The sequence below is a fragment of the Oryza glaberrima genome, chromosome 12, assembly GCF_000147395.1.
Source record: "Oryza glaberrima chromosome 12, OglaRS2, whole genome shotgun sequence".
In the NCBI taxonomy this organism is placed as follows: Eukaryota; Viridiplantae; Streptophyta; class Magnoliopsida; order Poales; family Poaceae; genus Oryza; species Oryza glaberrima.
Window position 1 is genome coordinate 801,745 of NC_068337.1, and position 26,784 is coordinate 828,528.

Below are 26,784 nucleotides of genomic sequence, written 5' to 3' on the forward strand. Positions count from 1 at the left end.
AAAATACTACGCAAATTCTGTGTATATTCTAAAAGTCTAGACATATAAATTGTGTATATTCTAAAAAGTCGAGACATATACATCACTACTGTTTCAAATTTCAAACTGTGTATGTTAAATTTCCTGTTCGTAAAGTACTCCCTCCGTTTTTTAATAGATCACGCCGTTGACTTTTTCTCACATGTTTGATCATTCATCTTATTCAAAAATTTTATGCAAATGTATAAGATATAAATCACACTTAAAGTACTATGAGTGATAAAACAACTCATAACAAAATGAATTATAATTACGTAAATTTTTTGAAAAAAACGAATGGTCAAACATGTGAGAAAAAGTCAACGGCTGTCATCTATTAAAAAACGTAGGCAATACATGTTAACCTATATCAGACCGTACTCGGGCTTATTAGTATGGTGTTCTGTTATACAAAAGAAAATTGAACAATGGAATCAAGCATGATTTTTTGTACAGAATTTTTTTCCTGTCAAAGTATCATTGTGATGCTGTTGTGAGATGTCACGTAGCGTTAGCACGGGTATATTACTAGTATAGACATGGGTATTTATTTGCTATATTTTCGGAGGCCCATGGGGACCCGCGGGTGGAATTCTTCCCCCGGCCCCGGCCCCGAACAAAGTCGGGGCCCCGCCCCGGTCGCCCCGTGGGTACGAAACCAGCCCCGACCCCAGCCCCATAGGGGCGAGGACTACCAGGTAAATTGCCATCCCTACGCGAGATACGCGTACAGTTGGTATTAATTGAAGCAACTAATATATGTGTTGCATTATTGCACGGCTGAGAAGATTTGGCTGGTCATTATCGATTGATCAGAGCAAATATTAATGCATAACTTTGTGACTTTGTGAGAAAATTTTTGACTCTTTAATATGTTCTGCTACTATTATAGTATTAGCACTATCCTGCTGAAAAAGATATAAGGTGTACAGCCTTCAATTTACAGTTTCCAGTGTTAAACTTTAATATAACTAAAATTTCTAAATATATTATCACTAACCAGGAAATTTAATTGAAAGTAATACAAATCCAATACATGGCACCTATGTGATGCTAAATATATTACCCGCTCCGTTACTGAACAATGCACAATCAAACTTGGCATGACCTACAAAATTAATCTTTGACTTTAAATTTCTCATATAATATAATATTTATAGTAACAAAATAATAATTATAAGAAAGCAAATTAAAATATCAATCCAATATAATACTATTTTCATCAAATAAAATTTAATTTATAATGAAATAGTTATGGGTCAGATATTTAAACAAATGAATATTAGAATACGTGCATGTCTTATTCAATGAGATGGAGGGAGTAGTATTTTCACAAAAATAATTGGTATTAGCTTAATTATTTTTGAAAAACTACAAATGTAATTTTCTCCAAATACGTACGTTACTTATGCGTGCTCATCGATCGCGCGAGGAGCTAGCGGGGCTAGGGATAAAAATGAAGCAGATAGTTTCCGTCCGCTCCAGAGAAAAACGAATACGGATACCTTTCGGATTGGATAGTTTGGATACGGATATTTCCTCCCGGATACGGATACAGATATGGTATCGGGGTTTCCGTCGGATATGGATAATAATTCGGATATCCGGTGAACAGTGCTATTCGGATATCCACACAAGTCATGAGACATACCTCATTTCTTTATAATTCTATAACTTTCAATATACCTTTTTAGATTTTAATAGTAGTTCATCTCTTAACACTAGTCCACTATATTAATATTATTTAAAATTAAAAAAATTATAAATTATACTACATTTTATATAAAATGAGGTAATTATATATGTTGATATTTGTTTCTATTAGAATTTGAGTTGGTTTTCGTGTTTCGATAAAAATTTGTTTCCATATTCGTGTCTGATCATATTCGATTCTTATTCATATTTGAGATAATCCGTATTTGTTTCCATATTCGAGCTATCCGTATTCACTCTCGTATCTGGCAAAAATATGAAAACGAATACGGTATGAGTATCATCCGCTCCGTTTTCATCCCTAAGCAGGGCTACATTATTACTACAAACAATGACTTTTCAACAGAAAATTTAAAGCTATCACTATTAGCGATATATTTAATGAAGTGAGACGAGCCAATTATTGGCTCCAAATCATCTATACTTAATTTAATAGCCAATTCATATAATAATTACCTATAAATATGTACTACATAATTAATATTTGGTCCCACATGTCGTACACACATGTATCTTGGAATATGTGTTACAACTGGTTATAATTCTGTAGCCCGCTGTTCTTATTTCTTATATTTGATCTTCTTAAAATAAGTTTATAGATGGCTTATAGTCTGTTATTGTACCTTCTTTGATTGAATAACAGCTATAGTAAAGACCTGCTGGCCAGATTTTTGATTGGTTGTAACAGGCTGGATAACCATCCATCGACGCCGGTAATTAAAAATCCTATACACACACACAAAAGCTACTCTTATATCATGCATGCACGCAGCGGGGGCAAATGGCAATTACTCCTATTTGCTTGGCATGCGTATATTGCATTGTCCTACATCGTGTTGATTGCAGATGAGTCGTCGCATGAGCAGACACCAGATGAATAATCCATTTCTGCTGGCTGTAGAGGTACGCCGCCCTGAGGGAACCAGTAGCTAGACAATAACATCACACACAGTAGCATCCACATGTACACGTTGCATTGTACTGCCCTCTGTTTCCAAATATGTGATATATTGATATTTTTTGAATTTGATGTTTAGCTGTTCATCTTATTTAAAACTAGCTATGTATATTTATTTTGTTGCCACTTGTTTTTATTGTTATATATAGAAAAATTAAACATAACTTACGTATTTACATATTTACATGCACTACTTAATTTTTAAATGAGGCGAACGGTCGAAATATAACGTTTAAAAGTAAACCATGTCATGAGTAAGAAAATAGAGAGAGTAGTACTAGTAACTTAATTTTTAATTTTGCTAGGCACGTACACATATAGTAACGTAAAATTCAGTAGTACCGAAATTAAAGCTTATCGGAATATTGATTCTGGTGTTCCAAATAATTCATTGCCGTAATTAGAAGATGATTTCGCTAGAAGAGCTAAACGCAAGTAATAATGATTCCTACTCGCCCATGACCATGATTATATCACCTGATACTGATAGAACTATATAACGGAACACATGCATGTTGTACAAATGTCGTTGATCAGATTCAGAAGACTTAGGCTCTGTTTCTTTTAGCTTAAAATTATTATAATCTGGATTATTGAGTCAGATTACTATAAAATTATTAGGTTTGCAAGTCTAAAAAGAGAGTGTGGTGGTATGGTGGGTAATTTTTCACCTAATAATCTGGAAAAAGCTCACATAAATGAGCTTATCAGATTATAATAAGCTGGACTCCAGATTATAATAAGCTACTCCAATAAGTTGTCTGTTTCTTTCAGCTTACTCCTAATAATCTAGATTATAATAATCCCAAGCTAAAAAAAACAGGGCCTTAACGTTGATATTCAGAAGACTGGAGCAATATTCATCAATATTAATTGTTGAAGATGAATTCGCTCGATAGAGGAGAGATCGATTGCAAAATATTAATTCCAACTCGATCGCCCATGATGTAATTAAATCACCTGATACTGATAGCTACTACTCCCTCCGTCCCTAAATATTTGACGCCGTTAACTTTTTTAAATATGTTTGATCATTCGTCTTATTCAAAAACTTTTATGAAATATGTAAAACTATATGTATACATAAAAATATACTCCCTCCATCCCTAAATGTTTGACGCCGTTGATTTTTTTAAACATGTTTGACCGTTCGTCTTATTAAAAAAATTAAGCAATTATTAATTCTTTTCTTACCATTTAATTCATTGTTAAATATACTTTTATGTATACATATAGTTTTACATATTTCACAAAAGTTTTTAAATAAGACGAACGGTCAAACATGTTTAAAAAAGTCAATGGCGTCAAACATTTTGAGACAAAGGTAGTACTGGAGAACACGGAACACATGTGATGTAGTACGTACATCATTCAGACTCTAGTAGAGTACCTAGGTCGATCTGAGTCCAACTCCCAACGACCTAGCAGCGACTGCCATCAATGGATGTATGATTCCATCGTCCGCATCTCAGCTCGTTGCCAGCAGCTTCCTATTTATACCCTCCACCCCATCGACCGACGATCCATCACCGGCGGCGACGATTAGCTAGCTAGCTTAGCTACTCGATCATCAGATCATCGATCATCCGACGATCAAATCAGTAATCTTGAATATGGCGGCTTTGAACGGTAAGGTGGTGGTGGCGGTGATGGTGGTGGCGATGGTGGTGGCGGCGCCGGGGGCGTCGGCGGCGATCACGTGCGGTCAGGTGGGATCGGCGATCGCGCCGTGCATCTCGTACGTGACGGGGAGGAGCGGGCTGACGCAGGGATGCTGCAACGGCGTCAAGGGGCTGAACAACGCCGCCCGCACCACCGCCGACCGCCAGGCGGCCTGCCGCTGCCTCAAGAGCCTCGCCGGCAGCATCAAGTCGCTCAACCTCGGCACCGTCGCCGGCGTCCCCGGCAAGTGCGGCGTCAACGTTGGCTTCCCCATCAGCCTCTCCACCGACTGCAACAAGTATATCATCTCTCTTTATTATGACGTCCCCTCTCTCTCTCTATATATATACACACATATATCTCTTTATTTTTTAGTGCTATCTAAATACTCCTCCGTTTCAGGTTATACGACGTTTTAACTTTAGTTAAAGTCAAACTATTCTAAGTTGAACTAATTCTATAGAAAAGTAATAATATTTACAATACCAGCGTAGTTTCATTAAATCTATAATTGAATAATTTTTCATAATATACTTGTCTTGGGTTAAAAATGTTACTACTTTTTTTCTACAAAATCAGTCAAACTTGTAATAGTTTGACTTTGACCAAAGTCAAAACGTCTTATAACCTGAAACAGAGTAATATTTAATAAAAACTTTTACAAGTTAAAATAGATTATCATATGTGAGATATATCTCACTTCATAGACATAAAAGATTAAATTCAACTTATACAAGTTAATTAGAGAAACAACAAACTAAACTAACACTACTTAACGTATTTTCGCTATTATATCCGTTATTTTTGTTGCAAGTACAAGTTGAATTTAAATATGTATATTTATGGACATGTATATTTAATATTAATCTAGCTTATCATTTTGTTTTACTTTTTAATGGCTATTTAAGTGGGGGGCATGAAAGCAACAATGAGATATTTCTCGAGATATGAAACATTTTCCCATAAAATAACTAACTTTCTATATATATGCATTTTTTTTCTTTGGTGCAGGGTCAGTTAGATCAATCCTGCTTGGATCGATCGATCGAGCTTAACATGCTAGCTCAATCGGAGTTGATCAGCTAGTAATTAAGCACGTACTTGCTACAGCATATATGAACAAAGTAATTAAAATAACAGCTGCGGCAGACATGCAGCGCTCCATTCTCTCTCTGTATCAGCTGTATACTTTATGTTGCACGCTCCCTGTGTGCATGTTCTATCTTAATTTTCTTCAGTATGTACACGATCTGTGCGTACGTGTAATCCTATACGTTTTATGAATTGCATGTTGTCCAAATGTCTTGGTCCTAGCTACTAGCTACTCCAGCTTCTTGCTGAGGAAATCTGCAGTAGTAGTACTCCCTCGTTGTGATACGCAAAAAAATTGTTTAATTTGATCTTGCTATATATAGAAAATCATCTCTATTATTTTACAGGCATAAAACAAGCCCACTCTAAAAACAATTAGTGCAGCCGGTTGTCTTAATAGACCCGTATGTGAAAATCGTTTTTCACGAGCGGTTCCTTAAGACAACTTCATGTATCATTATTGTAGTATGTTAAAAAAGATGCACCACACTATGCACAGTCGTACAAAATGGCACTACTACACAACTGATATTTTATCGGGATACCTATTTCGGTTAGATTTAGAACGGGTACTAGAGATATTTTTAAGTACCGGTTCTAAAAGTCCAAGTACAAAAACATCTTTAATTCCGGTTGGTGTTACAACCGGTACTAAAGATGCCTACAGGGTTAGTTTAAAAAGAAAGCATCCATATCCATGTCTGATGGGTGGAGTTGGTGGATGGTTACACGCGTGAGGGCTGAGGTGAGAGATCTTGAGTTCGAATCACATATCCTACACATTTTTTTTTATTTCGTATGCATCTTTAGTACCAGTTATTTCAACCGGTACTAAAGATCGAGATATTTAGTCTCGATTTGTTAGTACCGGTTCTACATCCGATACTAAAAACGGGTCCCAACTGGTGTTAAAAATGGGTTCTCCACTAGTGTGGCAATACATTTACATTCACACATTAAGAATTCACATCGTCACCCATATTCACATTGACACTGTCTTTTAATGTATAATTTAAATGTTCACATTGTGAATATTCGACAATGATAGGGAGCCCGATCCCTATCTACAAGTCTAAACCTAAGATTAATTTGATCGACATGAGCTAATGAATAGATAAGCGCACTATCTATTGCTTGAAATGGTAGATCCATTAATTTCCTTTTCATATATAGATTGTAAAAAGTTGTCGTTGGCTGATTGGAAATAGACTTGGGCATGAAACCTATACCCTCTGCAACTCCACGTAATCGAAAATCATCCTGGAATAGACCCCAAGGATGAAATTTAGACCAAGGAACGAAATTGGCTATAAGTGTGTTGGGAGACAAAAATAAACGGTTTCATAGAGTTAAATGATCAAAGTTGGAACAATATTGCAATAGTTGATAATTAAATTAATTAATGTGGACTTCTCTAAACCATATATAGGCTGTGTTCGGCAGCCCTGTTCCCAACACTAACAGTACGCACGAAAAACGGAGCGATCCATTAACACGTAATTAATTAAGTATTAGCTAATTTTTTTAAAAAAAGATGAATTAATTTGATTTTTTTTTCAAACAACTTTCGTATAGAAACTTTTTATAAAAAAATGCACCGTTTAGCAGTTTAAAAAACGTGCGCGCGAAAACGAGAGAGGAGGGTTGGGAAAAGGGGTGCCAAACATAGCCTGTATTGTGCGCCAGATACTGGTAGGGGCATTGTTGTCCATCCTCGAAAGTGGCACAAATATAAATACGACATTATTTCTTACACGAAAACGAAACGGGGAAAACTAATTGAACAAATAGAGACATATGTAGCGCTGCCGCTAGCTAGCTTTCAGAGTCCACTTTTTGAGAGAGCTCAATCCAATGTGTGGAATTGCATTGGTATTTTGGCCAAACTTTCCCCCAAGTGGCAAGTCCTTTTCTCAAATTGGTGTTGTCCAGCATCTAATCACCTCCCATGCCTGAGACCTTTTTCCTTTTCAATTCCCTTTTCTTCACGTTGCCAACTAGTACTAGTAGCAGAATAAGATCGCTCCATGCCAGCGTTCTGCGCTCGATTTATGGCACAAGCATTGGAGTAAAAACTCAGAAAATGTTCAATTGTTCTGTTCAAATAATGCTTCAAAAAAAAATAACGTAGGATTTTGGGGAGAGGGTGCCTGGGGTGGCACATAGTAATACGTCTTCGGTGATGTCAAATCTTATGTTTGGATTCCTCTAAAATTCTCTACGGATATATTAAGCCATTCAATATAGGTTTCTAATTGATTATCTTTTCTTCTTATTAGAGTTTGTGTGAATATGTATATAAATTCGATTTCAGTTTAGAACTTGGAGTTTAATAGGAGTAGGATAGAGTTAGAGTCAATCTCTATCAGCTCTTCTTAAATAGAGAGGCAAACTTATTATAATTAACCACATAACGACTTAGCATAGGCGAGAGGGAATGGCTGTCGACGGTGTCCGACGGAAGTTTGTTGTACCTCTGATACGCTGTAATTATGCTACATCTAGTACGAGTGTTCATAATCAGTGTCCGGAGATATAGGATTCGGCTGAATCTCGTTAACAAATATTATATCTTGGTGTCGTCATCACATTTAGATATTCTATGACGTTTCTTAGTGTTTGGATCTCGACGTGCAGGCCACGGCCAAACAATATCTGCCACCTCCACTGAAGTAGCCGAGGCCCAACAATATCTCCCGCCACATTACTGGAGCTCCCCCACCATGTGACCTATAAAAAATGTTTTGGGTTTTCATACGTGGGCTTTGATACCACTTGTTATAGAGTGTACAGCCCGGCCCACCAAACGTGGTCACATTGGGTCTGCTCCACCACAAACTCAATTGGTGCCACAACTTTAGCTCATGGGCCTACACAACCTAAAAGACTAGTCTGATAAGTAACGACCGTCCTTACCTTTTAAATTGTACCCCTCCATTAACAATTACGAATAGGGGACTAAACCCAACAATTTCAAATTTTCAATGGATATATATGTGATAAAAAATCCACTGTGATTTTGATCCTATGAGATTCCTCCCTTTATTTGTTCCTTTATTCGAAGTGGTGTCTATCTTATCTCCATTGCTATCCAAATATAGTACTATATTCTTTGTAAAACAAAATGAAGAACTGACTTGACTGTGGACTAGTATCTACGTTTTGTTGGCAACATGCATCCTAACTTCCCCTTAGAAGAATCTTTTTTTTAGATCATCCTTAGAAGAAGTTAAAGCAGAACATCTCTAATTTATTTATTTGTTGGAGTAGGTAACTTGTATGGGTTGGTTGATTCCAAAATGAGTACAACACTGAAAGGAGGTTTTAAAGGATGTACAATACTGAAGACTGCACACCAAACTATAGCAGTACAGTACTATTCATGAATTTGTGTCATGATGTTGCTCTCAAAGATATTCTGGTGTCTTTTTCCAGCTTCATTTTGCAAGCCCAATACACAAGTTGGAAGTTGGAACCACTGGTGGACTTAATTCGAACACATGAGCAGTACAGGGACAGATTCCTACCTTCACTTCTATCACTGTCTTAGGTTGCTTGCACCAGATACACAGGTAAAGTTGAAACATATACATTTGAGTATGTTTCCTCTGCTTTGGAGCAAGTAAATCATGCATTTGAAGTAGTAGGGAAATCAATACCATTATCAATTGTAGCATGCACATGAGAGCAGCTGGACAAATCAAAGCATGATCGAGTTAAAAATGAATGGGAAACAGGCAACATTACTACAGTAGTTTATTACTCCATGCCTCATGCAGAGAGCAGTGCTGCGAATTGATCTGCCAAGCTCTTCACAGTCGTCGGAGAAACTGCAGATTCTCCACCCAGGTACCACTTCTGAATCATCTCGGCCACATTCTTGTTCTCCACTGTCAGCTTCGCCTCGCCCTTGCCTTCTGTCACAAATGATATCTGCACACATATATGCATGCTTCAATTAGGTTTGCAAGAACAAAGATTTGATCACTTGATATCTTAACCAAACCCAGCTGAATATAAGGAGTACTCTACAAGATTATACCTCTGCAATTCCAGGGGTGTTAGGAAAGTGGAAGGTGAGGACGGAGTTGGGCTTGAAATACTTGGACTGAAAGAATTCAGTCACCTTCTCCAGAGACTCTTCCTCCTCATCCTCGTACTTGTCCACTGACACGAGACGGTCGCGCACCGAGCTCTCCAGCTGCACGCCGTACTGTGATCCTTTGATCTCCTTGATCACCACGATCCTGAATAGTTTCTCCACAGGAGCTAGCGTACATCCACAGCATCAATCAGCATGACTCAAATGAAATAATGAAACATTTTTTTCTTGCAGTTATGCAGGAGCGGCAGACTGAACCTTACTCTGTTTTATTTTCTAGGATAGAACATTGTTCTATAAACTCTACAGAGATAATACTACTATTTTTGATCTGTAACTGGAAATGGGAGAATGGTATTGATATACTATAGACAAGCAATTCCAAATCCGTTTTACATATTTCTGAAATGCAAAACCTGAATGGTGGAGTCATTTTAGTTACCAGAAACTAGGGCCTGAAAGAAGCCATCATCCTGCACAAGCTCCTCTGCCTTCTTGCCCTTCCAACTCTCCAAATGCCCTAGTACATTGTCCTTTTCAAGATACACCCCGATGGCGTTGTATTTGATCTGAAGGAAATGAATCTCAATGTCTGTAATGCCTGCAATTTGTTGTTTCAAATGCATTTAGAGGCTTGTGTTGTACTCATAATCTGGTATTAGTCAAATGGAGTACTTATAAATCATTAATAGATTAATTAATTACCATGGGCTAGCAGTGATAACGGCTTACTGACGGTGATCTCCTGAGGAAATGGGATGCCCTCCACCTCCACGGTGGCCATCTCTGTGCCCACTGAACTTGCATCAATGATGCAAACTTAATTGATTAGGAGTTTAAATCTTGTAATCACTATTCACTAGTACATTCATAATCATATTTTTTATACAATTTTTGTATGTAAGCATATTTCAACAACTCTTACATGCTTACATCTACTTTGGTAATTTCTCTATCTCAATGCACAAAGCTAGTGCAAAGTCTGAATTCTGAAATGTGTGTGCAGCTACTACCAGAGTTTCAGATGGAATTTGATACATTCATTCATGAGAATGTGTATCAATTCATGATATCACTCAAGATGGACGAAAGACAGAGTATATAATAGTAGTTTTCAACTAGCAAGGAAACAATCAGATTGAAGCAAGAAAGAGAGATCAACTTACTTCTTCTGTAGAGGTAAATTAATAAGCAATGGAGCCGAAACTGAAACTGCTTTTGCTCCTTGTGATGCGGTAATTGTTGATGAGAGAAATAGAGAGGAGAGGAGGAAGATCGAAAGAGCGTGAGGAGTAGGGCAATGTGTTTTATTGGTGAAGGACAACATATATGGTTGATGCAGGCAGGCAGGGGTTAGGTTGGAGAAGGAGACAGGAGAGAAGAAAAGAGATGTGGCACATTCGAGACTGTCAGATACACCTACCACTCCCAAAGTCCCAAACCGCTGCAACTCAAGAAAAAATGAGACCTAAATTGCTAATGGATGGGTAGGTAGCAATGTTCACCAAACGCAGTCTCAGCTTAAACCGAAGCTAATCCTAGTTTAACAAGATTTAATATGTTAAGAGCAGAGTTTCTTTTTTTTTTTGAGGTGAAGTTCTTCGGTTCCTTCCATATATGCAAAGACGAGGAAATCAAAACTGAATTTGTTAGGACGTCCTCGTCTTATATCACTTCGGTGGCGTTTTAAACAGCTAATGTAGGTAGCACGCTTCCGAAAGTATGTTTTCTCAAACTTATTAAGCATGGCTTAAATAGCTTCTTTTTCAAAGTTATTTATTAGCTTTATAATATTTAATGTATTTATGTGAGTGACTTCATAAAATAATCTATATTCTATATAGTAATATAAAAAGGAGGAGTTGCCCCCTCCAATCGTACAGTCAAATAATCTATACCCTGTGCTACCACTGAAGAGCACATGTGCACATATTTGATGGGCCGCCTGATCATTTGGGCCTAAACTGATGCTGGGCCGATGGGCTTCTTCATGTACTGATGAACCAACCCGGGGGGAGAATTTTTTTTATTTTTAATTTTTTTTATTAAAATATTTACAAAAGTAATTTTGTGTTTCAAAATTTTACAAAAGTAGTTGCCCGCCGCCTTCTGGGAGGGCGATTCCCAGAGGGCGATTTTCGTGACGTGGCTGACCACCGTTAGCGCACGCCTAACGGCCGTCTATAGGGGGGCTGCCATTTTGCAGGCGGCCCCCTCGCCGCCCTTACGGAGGGCGGTTTACTATGGTGCGGGGGGCCACCTGCAAAAGGGCGGCCTAGTTTTTTGCAGGCGGCCCCCTTGCCGCCCTCCCGAAGGGCGATTTATTACTGTACGGGGGGCCGCCTGCAAAAGGGCGGCGAGGCGGCCTAGAATTTTGCAGGCGGCCCCCTTGCCGCTCTTAGGGAGGGCGATTTTTACCCCTCCGAGTATAAAACCCCTTCCCCCTCTCAGAATTTTCATTATATTCACTCAAAATCCAGAAAAAGAGAAAGAGGGAGGGGTGAGGAGGAGGAGAAGGGGAGCGGCGAAGCCCTACTGGTTTGCTGACTCCATCACAGGTAATACATTCATTTGAAATGTGTTTCCATTTTTTTTGTTGCATTTTAGTTTTTTTACCATATACTTTAGTAGATCTGTAGCACACAACCTATTTTAGAATTTGAGACATAGGACATACAACTTATTTGTAGTATCTTTAACTTAGGGCGTAGTATGTATCGATGAATGGGGGGTTAGATCTGGTTAGTATGATATGAACTTAGTTAACATAGATATTTTTTCATCAGGCACAATGTCAAGTAAGGTCATGTTTCAGATAGTTCACAGTGAAGACAACCTTAGATTTGGTCCTGATGGTGTTGATCTGTCAGATTTTGTAATGACATCGAAGGGCATCGATAGGCCTGCCGAGAGATCATTTCAGTCAATTTATAATTGGTTGATGCGAGCATTTAGAATAGACTCAGAAGTCCACACAATGTCAGTATCGGTTGTAGTGAGTCGTGCAACGGAAGGTTATTTTTGGGAACTCATGCCGATGCATAGCACTGTTGCTTGGAAACGGTATCTGGAGATGGCTTTGAAAAGGTCATGGCCCCTGGTTATTTTTGTGTCGGTGCATGAAAATGATAGAAATATTGCAATGGAAACCGAAGATGTCGAGGGTCCAAGCCATGTGGGGGATTTTGTTGAACCATCGGGGGAAGATGAGGGAAATGACACAGGGGTGGTGCAGGCCATGGGCGTGGCAGATGAGGGGGAGAGAATCAGTACAATCGTTGATGAAATGGAGAGGGAAGATTCGGATAACGAGCAAGCAGAGGGCGATGCATCATCCGACGAGGAAGGTGATGTAATGCCCATTGGGACTTCTCGGGACTTGTTATCTCAGAGGGACATCATGTACCCTAGGAATACAAGGATAACGAGGTAATTGAGGGTGCTACGTATGCTCATAAGGAGGATATGAAGGAGGCAGTGAAGCATTGGGCGGTCTCATTGATGAGAGAGTTTAGGGTGGTCAAGTCAACCAATTATGTGTATGAAGTGAGGTGCGTGAAAGAAGATTGTCCATGGCGTGTTCATGCATATAAGGCTAAATGGAAAGATTATTGGAAAGTTAGCATTGTGACCGAGCACCAGTGCCACTTACAAGGGGTCAAGAAGTATCACCGCAACATCACCGCAACAACATCACTCCTGCTGCACCACAGCCGCGACTTGCCACTGTCAGGGACGAGTACCCCACGCACCGTGACCGAGACTACTTCATGGGGGTATGTCGAACTTCTACTCACTTCTGGCAATTGTTTCTACTCAGTTCCTTCAATTATTTTCCTACTGACATGCTGTCTTATGTCTTGAATAGGCCGACGCGGCACGAGCTGTGAACGCCGATATTACCTCGATAATAGTGAGGTTGGACGCCGGGCTACACTTGAGTGATGCTGAGCAGAGGATTACCTTCGACTGGATGCAGGAGAAGATGCACGCTGTCATGCGCGTCTTCTCTTGTCGCAGCGCCATGGACGCGGTACCTCCACCTGGTCTAGTACCACCACGTCCACGCGCCCCTAGTACCGGAGTTGTGCGACCTACAGCTGGTTCTTCGCACGGTACTGCTCCGCCCAGAGGTTAGTTCAAGTATATATGATTTATTCTTGGTAACATGACTACGTCCTAACTAAATACGTTATGCGCAGGTCCCCGTCTGCCTTCCGGCGCCTTTGTCGGAGGCAGCAGTTCGTCACAGAGATCGCCGATCCCTCGTCCTGACACGCAGACGCGAGGGATCTTTGCTAGTGGAGCCTCTTCCTTACACGCCGGTGGCACATGTCCTACTGCCCGGTTCTACGATGACGACTTGCACGGGGTGCCAGACCAGGAGATACTTGGGTCCTCACAGCTTGGCGGAGCTCCGGAGGCGCACACCCAGGAGCAGCCACTGGTCACACCAGTGCAGGAGGGTCGAGCAGGCCGTGCCGTACCACCGGACCGTCTGACGTACTCCCAGGGACACGTTAGGGCGCAGGGCAGGAGGGACCGGGGTAAGAGGCCTCGGCAGTAGTGGTCCACCTATTGAGTGGTTGTGTGCACTTTTCTTTAGGCTTACTTTTGCTGTGTAGACCAGTATTACTTTTGCTGTGTAGACCAGTATTACTTTTGCTGTTAGTACTACGGTACCATTGCCTTGAGGATCTGCTATTTCGTTCCTTCCACATGTCCACTGCTACAACTATTCCATGCGTACGAAGCCTAACTTTCGGCGCGTGACGGTCCAGTCCATTATAGACAAAGCGTTTCGTCGAGTTGTCAGCATCAACTTTGCACCACAGATTCCGCACGTGAATTAATTACTGCTTGCATGTGCTCGTGTCATCAATACACTGTATATTAAAACTACTTACGCATACGACAACAAACTTTCGGCGCGTGAAGATTGGCTCCTTTAGGTAGCGCAGCAAACCACAGTACACATATACCTTGGTAGTTCGAGTTGTCACTATCATCTTTCAGCCCTGTTCTCGGAGATAAAGTGAATGATGCTCACGCGTGCACGTGTTGTCACATCAAGTGGGCCAGATGAACAAAATTAAGTCCAGTTATAGCACTAGTTGCGGCCATATATAATAGACAAGCCGAATACAAGCTCTTCAAATCATCTTTCATCTTCCCACACATCTAGAGAGAATGGAAGCTCCATTTCTTGAGTGTCTCAACTGGCGAAGCGATCCTTTCGCCGGTTGGTTTCCACCATGGTGTGACCGGCCGTTATGCACTTGTGGGGATCGATGCATACTTAAGTCAAGCCTCATGGTAGAAACTCGGGGCAGGAGATTCTTCCAATGTGCAAACCTTGATCAGGTATCATTCATTCATTACAAGTTCAATTAACTATACTGAACACATCAAAAGCTAACAGATTTCTACTCCATCATAACATCTTACGCAGACATACCGTACATTGTGCAACTACATTGAGTGGGTAGATACAGAGAACCTACAAAACGACGGGACACGTCCATATGCACGTAGTGAATCAAGATCGGACTACCTCAGGCGGAAGGATGAGCATGAACGTCGGATTGCCGTGGAAGCTTTAGAATGGCAGGTAAACCCCCTAGGACTCCCCACATGGCGGGAACGTCCAGAGTGTCGTTGTGGTGACCGTTGTCAGGTGATAAGGTCCGTAAGACAACGAACTTGAGGACAAAGATGCTTCGTGTGTCCTAACATTGACGACGACGATTTCGTCGTAAGTATCTTTTTTTTGGGTACCACTAATCACTACTTTCATGCACTTACCTCTATTTACACAAATTTTCAAATAGGAGAAGGTTAGGAAATGTCAATTCGTACAATGGATCGATACGGTCAGAGTTACTTCCATTGGTCAAACGATAACGCAACCTGAGACGACCACGCAATTCATTCAGGCATGGATGGAGTATGAACGTCAGGTACAAATTGCAAGCTTAGACTGGAGGAACAATCCATTAGGTTTACCTAAATGGTCGGAGCGTCCAAAGTGTGGTTGTACAGATCGCTGCCTGGTGGCTACCTCGTTTGCAGAACAAACAATTAGCAGGAGATACTTTGTCTGCCCCAATGTAGACGACGATTTCGTTGTACGTATAACAAATTCCAAATTTAAGTAGAATCTACTTATTATTACTATCCTATCTGAATAACTATGTTTGTTTCTCAGGGCAATCCAAGGAGGTGTGCATTCACTTTATGGATCGACAATGTCAATCCTACATATGATGGCCAAAAGATAACTGAGTCTGAAACACAGGTAGAGTACCAACGTGAGAAGGACCATCAAAATGCAATACATGTTGAACGACGCGGAAGGGGTCGGTAGATAAGCTCAGGCTCGATTTGTCAGGACCGACAAATTTGTATCTTTTATCCATGCTATCTTGTCATTATAATGTTTAATTACTATGTTGTGCTGTTGTATGCGTCACAAATTATAATTTAATGTGACTATATCGTTCCGATTTCTAAAGTTTCTTTGACGCCACGATACGTTGTATCCTTATAATTTATATGTACATGCTTATATTTTTATAACTTCCACCTTCAATTGTGTACATGAGTCAACATACACGACAATTATGCGTAACTTACAATTTATAGGTAACAAACCCCCTCATAGCCCTCCAATTTATATGAAAAATTGAATTATTAAAATTTTGTCAAAATGCACGTACTTTGTTCGTTTCAAAATGATACTTTACCTAATTTTAACTGCTAAAAATCAGGTTTATGTAAAATACCTATTTCGTAAAATTTTAAGTGCAAAATAGTTAGATTTATTTAGTTTGAAACTATTCCTCCTTCGACTTCGAAACAATCATTTATGTAGTTTTTACAGTAACAATTAAATATTTCGGTGTAAAAACACCCCATGTTGGGCTCCAAACCGCCGAAACAACGTACCATTCAATTCTAATGATGTTTTTTCTTGTTTCACAATTTTAAAAGTGATGATTTACTAAATTTTCTAAATGCACCGAGCTAAACACCTGGGGGCTGCTCTTAAAGCTGGCGGCACCCAGCACAGTACCAAACCGCCCTCCATAAGGGCGGCAAGGGGGCCGCCTGCAAAAAAAACAGGGTCCTCGCCGCCTTTTGAAGGCGGCCCCCCGCACAGTACTAAACCGCCCTCCGTAAGGGCGGCAAGGGGACCACCTGCAAAAAAAACCAGGGTCCACGCCGCCCTTTTGCAGGCGGCCCCCCGCACAGTAGTAAACCGCCCTCCGTAAGGGCGGCGAGGGGGCCGCCTGCAAAATGGCAGGCCGCCTATAGACGGCCGTTAGGCGTGCGCTAACGGTGGTCAGCCACGTCACGAAAATCGCCCTTTGGGAGGGCGATTTTTAAATATCGCCCTCCCAGAGGGCGGCAGGCGACTAGTTTTGTAAAATTTTGAAACACAAAATTACTTTTGTAAATATTTTAATAAAGAAAATTAAAAATAAAAAAATTCCCCGGGTGGAAGTGGAAGGAATAAGTTCACCGAAGGTCCCTCAACTTAACAGCGAGATTTTTTGAGGTCCCTTAACCACAAAACCAGAAATGTCTACTCCTAAACTTACTCAAACCGTTCACCGGAGGTCCCTCGGCAGTATTTTTGTCCGGTTTTGCTGACGTGGCATCCTAGTCAGCAAAACAAAAATTAAAAAAGTATGTGGGGCCCACATGTCAGCTACACATCTTTTTTCTTCTCCTTCTCTTCTCTTTTCGCTTCTCTCCTCTCTATTCTCCTCCAGGCTGGCGGCGGGCGCAGCCGCGATGGCCGAGCGCGGATGCGGGCGGCCGGCAAGCGCAGCAGCAGAGCGGTGGCAGGCTGTGGGCGGAATGGATGGTTATGGGCAGAGTAGCCGCGCACCGTGGCCGCCGTGGTCGTCGGCTCTCCACTGTTGTCGTCGCCGTAGGCGAGGCTACACGGCGCGGCCGTTCGGCGGCATCGGCCAGGCGTCGCAGTGGCTGTGCATAGGATGCTCGAAGTGCCAGCTGACGATGCACCCTAGTCACTTGCGCTCCTCCTGTGCCGCGGTAGTGGCAGTGGTGGTGGCGGCAGCGTCGCTAGCCTGATCCCATGGTCCTCCCGGACGCCCAGCTCGCGTAGCTGCAGCAGGAGCGTGTCCATGCTCGGCATGCCATCGGCGTCGTGGACGGTGGTCGGCGCGGGTGCGGTGACCCTCGTAGTCTTCGGCGACGTCGCGGTAGCACTTGACGTCGTAGCTCATACGCATATACGCCGGGTACAGACGGCCGCATGTACATGCGTCTTCGTACGAGCATATATATGCATGCATGGAGACAACCAGCTATAGCCTAGCTAGCTTCTTGTTGGTTTGCCGCCCGATAACATGCAACCGTATATATTAGCCAAGCATGTGTATATGGCTGAGCACACTCACATGTATATATGCCATTACGTGCAGCGGAGGAGCGCGGATGCGGGGGGTGCAGCGAAGGCGAGCGCGGCGGCCAGCGAGTTTGGGAGGGAGGGGGAGGCGGCCGGCGACCAAGAAACAATCTCTTCCTCTGCCTCTTCCCCTTCTCCCGCCGGTGGTGCCTCTCCTAGCATCGTCGGCCACCCGCGGGGGCACAGCGGTGGTGGCGGCCGAGCACGGGGGAGCTCCTCATCCCATCCACTGTCTTCCGCTTCGCCTAGCTCGCCCTCCGCTGCTTTGCCCACCGCTGCGCTCGAGCTCTGCTACTCTGTCTGCGGCCTGCTTGCGCTCCACTGCTCGGCCCGCCGCCGCGCTCGCGCCTTCCGCTGCTCCGTTGCCGCGCTCGCCCTCCGCTGTGCCGCCCGCATCCATGCTCGCCGCTCCGCCCGTTGCCTCCGCTCCGCCGCTGGACGGCCGCGCCGCGTAGCCTCGCCCACGGCGACGACGACGGTGGAGAGCCGACGATGACGGTGGCCACGGCGCGCGGCTGCTCCGCCTGCAGCCTGAAGGAGAAGAGAAAAGAGAGAAAAGAAAAGAAAAGAGAAGAGGGGAGAAGGAGAAGAAAAGAGAAGAAGAAAAAGATGTGCAGCTGACATGTGGGCCCTACGTGTTTTTTTAATTTTTTTTTGTTGACTAGGATGCCACGTCAGCAAAACCGGGCAAAAATACTACCGAGGGTCCTCCGGTGAACGGTTTGAGTGAGTTTAGAGGTACATATTTCTGGTTTTGTGGTTAATGAACATCAAGAAATCTCGCTGTCAAGTTGAGGGACCTCCGGTGAACTTATTCCGGAAGGGGAATCATCTCTTCCTTATCGTCTTCATCACATCAGTTGAGCTGCCAGCTGAGCTATGGCTTCTCTCCGCCACGGCCACCTCTCTCCCTCCGGCGCCACTGCACCACCCTCCTCCTTCGCCCAACTCCGCCGCCCTTCCTCCTGTCTCGCCGGACCACGACCTCTCCGCTCTCGTCTCACCCGTATCCTTCCTTCATCCTTTCTGCTCCCCCTCCCATTGTCCCAATGCTGACTGCCTGAATACTACTGCTTGTTCCTTTCTTTCTTGCAGGGGTGTACGCGCTTTCCAGCAACGATATCAGGGTGGGCTCCAACCTCGAGGTCGACGGAGCTCCCTGGAAGGTTCTTGGTTCGTAATCGTATCCACTCACAATCTCATCTTCTTTGGCTGTGTTTAGTTCAGCGCAAAGTTTAGATTTTGGTTGAAATTGGAGATGATGTGACTGAAAAGTTGTGTGTGTATGACAGGTTGATGTGATGGAAAAGGACTGAAGTTTAGATCCAAACTTTGGATCTAAACACAGCCTTTCTTCCTTTCTGCTAGTACTAAACATACCTGATTCCTGGTTGGAGTCTCCCAGTGGATACAGTAGCTTTGTTGAACATACCTCATGTAGCCACAAATTTCATTATTTCAAGGCACATTATTATCTGCATATATAGGACCAGATGGGGGGGGACGAAAACTGCTACCTTCATTTCTTTAACACATTTTAGGAAGAATAACAACTCCCTTTTATACAACTGCAATCCATGTTGTTCATAAGCAATGTGACACTCTAGTGTTATAAAAAACAACTATTTTCTTGGTTGTTGTATCCACTGTTTCAGAAGAATTACCTCCTTTCATACCTTTCAGTGTGTACTTGAGCAAATTTGCTTCTGTTGGTTCGATTTTTCAAACTTCACATATAGCTTAGCTTGCCACAATATGTGAATGTTATTTGCTTTCCCAAGTATTCCCTGCTTTTCAGATCACTCACTGCTATGTTTCTTTCAGTTGCTAGAATGGAATGTTAAAGCATACTCTAGTACCTACTAGATAGAGCTTTAAGAGTTCCATTTGTTACGTTTGATTTAAATAAAATTATGTGTTTTTCAATAAATTCCAGACGAATCTATATCTGTGAAGAAACAAATGTTGAAATGTCATAGAGTATTCTGACAGATGTATATCATTTCTTGCCATCTATTGCTCATCTATTCCATTTTACTTTAGATGCTCGATATAAGAAATATCATATAAAACTTTCTGTCTTCATGCAACAACAGAATTTCTCCATGTCAAGCCTGGAAAAGGTGCTGCTTTTGTAAGGACAAAAATGCGTAATTATATCACTGGCAACACAGTTGACAAAACCTTTCGAGCTGGAAGTACGGTAATCCAAGCAGAAACTCAGCTTTCTAAACCTGTAGAAATTACTCCCTCCGTTTCAGGTTATAAGACGTTTTGACTTTGGTCAAAGTTAAACTGCTTTAAGTTTTACCAAATTTGTAGAAAAAAGTAGTAAAATTTTCAACCCAAGACAAATTTATTATGAAGATATATTCAATTATTGATTTGATGAAACTAATTTAGTATTATCAATATTACTATATTTGTCTATAAATTTAGTCAAACTTAAAACAATTTGACTTTGACCAAAGTCAAAACGTCTTATAATCTGGAACGGAGGGAGTACCATTCTGTGACTGTATCAGATCATGCTTTAGCTTATGTAATAAAAAACAACTGATATGATACTCATCAACTCTCCTTCAATGTGTTCTAACAAAGAAGAGCACTTATTTTGTCACTTTTGTTTTAGATCCCAGAGGCATCCATTTCAAAGGAAACTAAGCAATTTACCTACAAGGATGGAGCCCAGTTTGTGTTCATGGATCTGGTACATGTTTCAGTTTTTCATTCAAACATATCATGAAAAGAGTAGTCGCTAGCTGTCTGTATGCTTCAGTAATCAGTATGCAATGGAACACCCATGTTTGAAATTTAAGCACGTGCTAACCATATGGAATATGGTACTATAGAAACATATGAATTGAACTCGCTGATTTCTACAATGTAGAAACTACTGGTAGAAGTATCGTTTAAAGTTTTACGGACAGTCGGAAGTTTTACAGACAGACAGTCAAGTTTTAGAAACATATGAATTAAACTTGCCGATTCCTTTTGTTTTCAGCAAACTGCTGCCAAAAAAGAAGGCAAAGAGAATGAATGGTTCTTTTATGGTGTGTTCCCCAAGTGCATAATGTTACTTATCTTTATAATTTTCCTTTCCAGACTACCTTTGAAGAAAGTCGCTTAAATGAGTCAGATGTTGGCGACAGGCAGAAATGGTTGAAAGAAGGAATGGACTGCAATTTGTTATACTGGAATGGACGGGTATTTCCTGTTTTGTTTTTACATAATCTGCTGTCCAAATCCAATCAATTAATTGGCTGTTGTCAGTTCATATGTTCCTATTTTGTTTCAAACTCTTGATAATGTGCTGTTTGATTAGTTATGTATTCTTGCACAGAATAGGATATTGATCACTGACATTAATATGTCCTGCAGATCATTGATTTTGATCTCCCCATCACCATTAGGCTGACTGTAACTGATACTGACCCAGGGCAAGGTGACAGTGCACAAGGTATAACTGCATGTGAATATCACAATTAGAAAAAAAATGTTTTCTTATTAAAGCTGACACGATCAGAATAATAATCTTTTAACTGTATATTTTGTAGGAGGAACAAAACCAGCAACCGTGGAAACAGGAGCTGTTGTCACAGTGCCCTCGTTTGTGAACGTAGGCGATGATATCCTGATTGATTCAAGAACTGGCCAGTATATGAACAGAGCATAGAAGAGATGAGAGACTAGACATCAACAGAGCATTAGTTTTTGTCTCCCCATTTTTGGCCCATTCCCTCCCCTCACCCAGGTTTGACTGTATTGTTTACAGCATTTGAACCCTCGACACGATCAAAATGCTTTCTCAAATTTTTGTACTGCATATGTGCGTACATATTTCACCAGAGCAGATGATTAATGAGCCAAACACATTGTAAGATCCATCATCCATCTCATGGCATTTTCACATGTCTGCACACTCAAGCCGGGGTTCCGTTCTGAATAACATCACAAGGAAGCTAGAGTTTAGCTACCGATGTACACCCCGAAAATGGCACGTGACTTGGCGACAGTTGAGCAAGCGAATCTGCAGATGGTTAGTGATGAAACAGAATGAGAAGCTGTTACCAAGAAAATTCTCTCTATCTCAATGCACACATTTCTGACCCTTAAGATTTTCCATGTCCTCTAATATAAGTGACTGTATCACACAAAGAAGAATGCTCACTCTGGGACTACCTTGTGTGATATTGGCATTGTAGTATGAATCCTGAAGAGAAATCTTATGACCTTTCCAGTGACTGGAGCTAGCTGGAACACATCACCTAGACTAGAATCTCTCACCAAATCTCAAGAAGGCCCCTGTGCCAGCATTGTGATCAACAGCATACTCCGCCCTTACCGCACCAAGTTTGACACCAACGCCATAGGATGAGCCATGGCCAACACGTCTGAAAAACTCAGTAGGGTTCCCTTTCACATCCTTGGAGCTCCCAAGATCAGTGCCATGCTCAGCAAATGCATACACCTGGGTGTGTCTGTTCTTTACGGTAATAGGCACGCTCAGCTCAGTGGCAACCTTCATAGGTCACAACAATTCAGAAAACAAAGCGGCAAATTTTTGGAAATCTGAGTCTCTAAGCATGTAATATCATAAACGGTGAAAATTGTGCATCTGAAATTCTGAATTCAGCAATTCATGAGACTCAAAATTCACTAATGGACTAGCTAATACTCACCTCAAGAAGATTTCTGGAAGCACCCAATTCACCCATACCGTAGCCCCTTACTGAATGAGGTCCTCCAAGTGCAAATGCATCATAGCTTGGCAAATCTCCTACACACCCAGCATAACGGCCATGAAGGGCCAAAACAGCTGGTGGTGGCTTGCGAGGGCCTTTCTCTTGCTTGTTCAAATTTATGAATTTTGTCACCGTAAGCTGATGACGGTTGAAGAGGGTTCTTGCTTCCAATACCGAGGCCTTGATCCATCTGTAGCCGACAAGAAAACTTTGTTCTGAGTACTTTAACATGGAGAATTTTGTATAAAAACATGCTACTATTGAACAAAACTTATTAACCCAAATATCATCAATATGTTTGCAAAGTATTTTTTTCCCAATAACACGCAAATTACTTGTTCACCATCCTTTGAAACTCTTGAGCAAATGTACCGAAACATTTCCTAAAATTTTCCAAAACATCGATCAGTCTAATTGGTCTTTTCAGGTGACAACTTTTTGCTACAGAGCTACCTGGCAATGAGTACAGGTTGAGTTTGTGTTCCTAGAACCAGGGTACATATAAGCATACCTGGAATATACATCTGTCACCGATTGTTGCACCATTGACGAACTCTGTATTGTCTCGAGTTATATTAGCTTGTAGAAACGCCATTCGGTCTACGCCAGTCCCACTTAAGGTTGTGGGAGGTCCAATCATGCTCAAGGCGCCACTAGGCAATTGTCGAGAACCATGTGTACATATATTGTTATTCTCATCGCGTGTTGTAATCTCTTCCACTACGAGGCCATACGTGAATTTGCTCTGCTTTGTGAAGCTCTGAATAAAAGATCCAAAAATGCAGTTTCCTATATGTTGTTAATAACTGTCCATGATAGTTAAAAGGAGTGGAAGGTAATATCAATTGTGCAAACCTCTGTTATATTGGCTTTAAATCCAATTCTATCAACCCACATAGGTGGAGCTTCATACATATTGGGACCAGCAACGAATATAGGACTCAATTTCCTGGAATTGAAGCAGCTAATTTTGAAGGTGCGGTTCCTACTACGGTTGTCGACGCCATCCAGATAAGGATGGGCATACTCCAGCTTGAACGAAAGATCATCCTAATACTCGCCAAAATATCATATTATCATGTATGACTGATATAACAACAGCCAAAAGCAGCATCGAAGCTGATGGGAAAAAGAAAAAAAAACTAACTACCAACTCACCTCAGGGTTGAGCAAGTTGCTGGTTGTAACAGAACCAATGAGAGACCTTTTTAGACCACAGATGTTGTGGTGCTCAAATGACACGGTTCCTCCTGGTTGAATGGACGCCTAAGAGGAAGTTGTGACATGAGTTGTGAGGTTATACAAAATGACTTACAGTGATGAGGGAATTTATATATTCGCAATGCTGTCTAGCATTTTAAGTACACATTCGATCTGGAAGAACAAAAGGTTGAAAACCAGTGGCACGTTACCAGAGTTGGTGTTCCTTGAGAGCCAGACACAATGCTCCAATCTGTGATCACCTGAGCTGATTTTGGGTCATGTTCCTTGAGCTTAATTGCAACTATTACTCCCCCTTGATTTGTCTCATCAGGGCGAGGCTCTACTTCTACAGTGGAGAACAAACCAAGCGAATCGATATTCTTCAGAGCCTGCTTCCCTGCCCCATTGTTGTAGATATGCCCAGGACGAAGCTGCAAGATATCAACAGTCATTTTATTGCACAACAGTCACATTGGCACAACTGGTACAGTTATCAGAGAATCATAATCAAATATATGCAAAGCCAAGAAATTCGTTGCAAAATCAAACAACAAAATCATAGCCATCTGCTATTAAAAATGTTAGTTTTTCTTGTTAGACATGGAGCTTGACAGTGATACTGGCAACAATAACAAAACTTTGATCAAGAGACATTTTATTGCAAAACAGTCACTTGGCTCAACCGGTATAATTATCGGCGAAATCGGCTAAGAAATTCGTCGCAAAATTAAACAACAAAATCATAGCCATCTGCTATTAAAAATCTTAACATTCTTTTAGACATTGAGCTCGACAGTGATCGATACTAGCAAAATTATTTGTATGCAAACCTGTTGAGGAAGCTCCCTATCAATGACAGAGATGCTGGTGTTGCCGTTGACGACATTGCCTCCACGAACTGGTACTCCACTTTGGTGATGTCCCCCTCCACCACCTCGCACACCACCTCGCCTGTTAGATTTAATAGGGTAATTAATCCATTTAAATCAATTAAATCAAATAAATTTCAAGGCTCATTATGCTAGGAATTCATGTGTATTCATTCTTTTATGGGATATTAATGGGATGAAGAGTTTTGATAATTAAACCATTTGATTAGGGAATTGGTAATTTATATCAATTAGTCCTAATTGATGGATGGTTGATGGTTGTGTAGTGGAGGATGTTTCATGGCTAGTTGATGACAATTAGTTGCTCTATTCCTCTTCCTATTCCATTGGTAACTTACATCAATTACTCCTAATTCGTTGTTGGTTGATGGTTGTGTAGTGGAGGATGGTTCATGGCTGTTGATGACAATTAGTTGCTCTATTCCTCTTCCTATTCCATGACTCTTACTCTTCATCTTCCATTCCTCTTATAAAATGAGAATGGATTTGATCTCCCGCGAGAATAGTGAAACACACTTTCATCCATTTTCCAACGCTGTTGCTGCTACGGTAATCCCATCCCGACGAGTGTGTGCACATGCGTTGGGAGAGTAGGCCTCCGAAACCACGCGCTGCTGCGACGTTTGCACGGACGGGCGGGCGATCATGTTTTTGGGGAGCACAAGGTGCGACTACTCACTGTTTGTCAACATCTACTTCACCTTCACCAATATGTCGAACACTGGAGACAACGGCAACACTGGATTCAAGGAGAAGGAGGCTCCCGTCAACACCAACGGAAGCAATACTGCCTCAAACTCCAGCGGAGGACCATTCTTGGGGTATAACCTTCTTACATTATTTCAATTAGAAGTTTTACTGTTAATGTTCATCGCAATGTCAACATTGTGTTATTATGTGATTGTTGATGCTTATTCTACATTAAGCATGCTCATGTTGATTACATTCAACACTATCACTGGATCAAATCCCATTATAAATATCATGTTTATTATCATGTTATTTTGGATTAAAATATGCCGAATTATAACCAAATTTCCAACATCGCCGGCGTCGAGGTTGCCGTTGTAGCCGACCACCTGCGCGCACTGGAACCCCTCGTCGTGGTACCACCTCTCGATGCGCCCCGCCATCCTCTTGAGCAACCCGGAGCTCACCTTCCTCTGCTTCTTCACCATCCCTTGCAGCTCCCTCTGCAACTTCTCCGGCAGTACGCACGGCTTGGCGCGGCGGACGAGCTGCCGGTACTCCCGCTCCTGCCTCCGGAGGTGTTCCATCCTCTCCCTCGCCGTCATGTCGTCGTCAGGCTCGAGCTCATCGCCGTCCGGCCGCGCCATGAGGCCGCCCACGTTGATGCACTTGAGGTGTTCGACCGCGGGCCACTGGGTCTCGGCGTAGGAGACGGTGAGGCCGAGCGTGCCGTCCGGCTTGGGCTTGGTTTGGAAGGTGACGTGGTCGAACATGCCGGAGGCGGCGAGCGCGTCGAGCTCGTCGCGCAGCTGCGCCCTGGTGTAGACGCCGCCGGGGCGCAGCGCGTCGAAGAGGGGGTCCTCCGCGGCGGCGCGGGTGCGGCGGTCGAGGAAGGTGAGCTCCGAGACCTTGTACCTCTCCTTGCCGTCCAGCCTGGAGAGCGGCACCGGCAGCGCGCTGGCCGCGAGCCCGTGCGCGTCCCAGTCCGGCGACGGCTTCCCTCCGTCCGCGCGCGCCGCGCCGGCGGAGAAGAAGCTGGACAGGAAGCCACCGACTCCGGCGCACCATCCCTGGCCCTGGGCAGTGCTTCTTCCATCATCGGAGGCGGAGTCGAGGGTGAAGCAGCTTGGCATTGCGATCGCGGTTGGCGCCAATGGCGCGAGAGCACGACGACGACGATGGATGCTTGTGAATAATCGATCGCGCAACCAGTTTATGCTCGTGAAGGGCATCCTTTTCCACCAACATGTATGGAATGCCTGATTTTTCTT

At 42.3% G+C, this 26,784-nt stretch overlaps 3 protein-coding genes and 1 pseudogene across 4 annotated transcripts; 2 read left to right on the plus strand and 2 right to left on the minus strand.

The window, feature by feature from the left end:
- The first annotated feature begins 4,198 nt into the window (after positions 1–4,198).
- On the plus strand, positions 4,199–5,651 carry LOC127756661 (probable non-specific lipid-transfer protein 3). The gene is made up of 2 exons (XM_052282021.1): positions 4,199–4,649; positions 5,363–5,651. Exons 1-2 carry the CDS (start codon positions 4,303–4,305, stop codon positions 5,370–5,372), a joined length of 357 nt encoding a protein of 118 aa, XP_052137981.1. The 5' UTR covers positions 4,199–4,302; the 3' UTR covers positions 5,373–5,651.
- Positions 5,652–9,055: 3,404 nt separating this feature from the next.
- Positions 9,056–10,911, minus strand: LOC127756619 (chalcone isomerase-like protein 2). 2 transcript variants are annotated; one of them, XM_052281969.1, is made up of 5 exons: positions 10,712–10,911; positions 10,251–10,345; positions 9,988–10,146; positions 9,486–9,712; positions 9,056–9,376 (listed from the first exon to the last, which is right to left on the minus strand). In XM_052281969.1, the coding sequence occupies exons 1-5, from the start codon at positions 10,870–10,872 to the stop codon at positions 9,215–9,217; spliced, it is 804 nt and encodes a 267-aa protein (XP_052137929.1). In that variant the 5' UTR covers positions 10,873–10,911; the 3' UTR covers positions 9,056–9,214. The 2 variants fall into 2 exon arrangements, with proteins under 2 accessions (XP_052137929.1, XP_052137930.1); XM_052281970.1 differs by having other exon boundaries at positions 10,251–10,340; positions 10,712–10,844.
- A 7,912-nt stretch (positions 10,912–18,823) lies between these two features.
- LOC127756622 (uncharacterized) lies at positions 18,824–21,870 on the plus strand. The gene is made up of 7 exons (XM_052281971.1): positions 18,824–18,991; positions 19,081–19,158; positions 20,082–20,188; positions 20,618–20,695; positions 21,091–21,192; positions 21,367–21,445; positions 21,543–21,870. Exons 1-7 carry the CDS (start codon positions 18,865–18,867, stop codon positions 21,659–21,661), a joined length of 690 nt encoding a protein of 229 aa, XP_052137931.1. The 5' UTR covers positions 18,824–18,864; the 3' UTR covers positions 21,662–21,870.
- A 25-nt stretch (positions 21,871–21,895) lies between these two features.
- Positions 21,896–26,745, minus strand: LOC127756618 (protein TOC75, chloroplastic-like; annotated as a pseudogene).
- Positions 26,746–26,784: the final 39 nt, after the last annotated feature.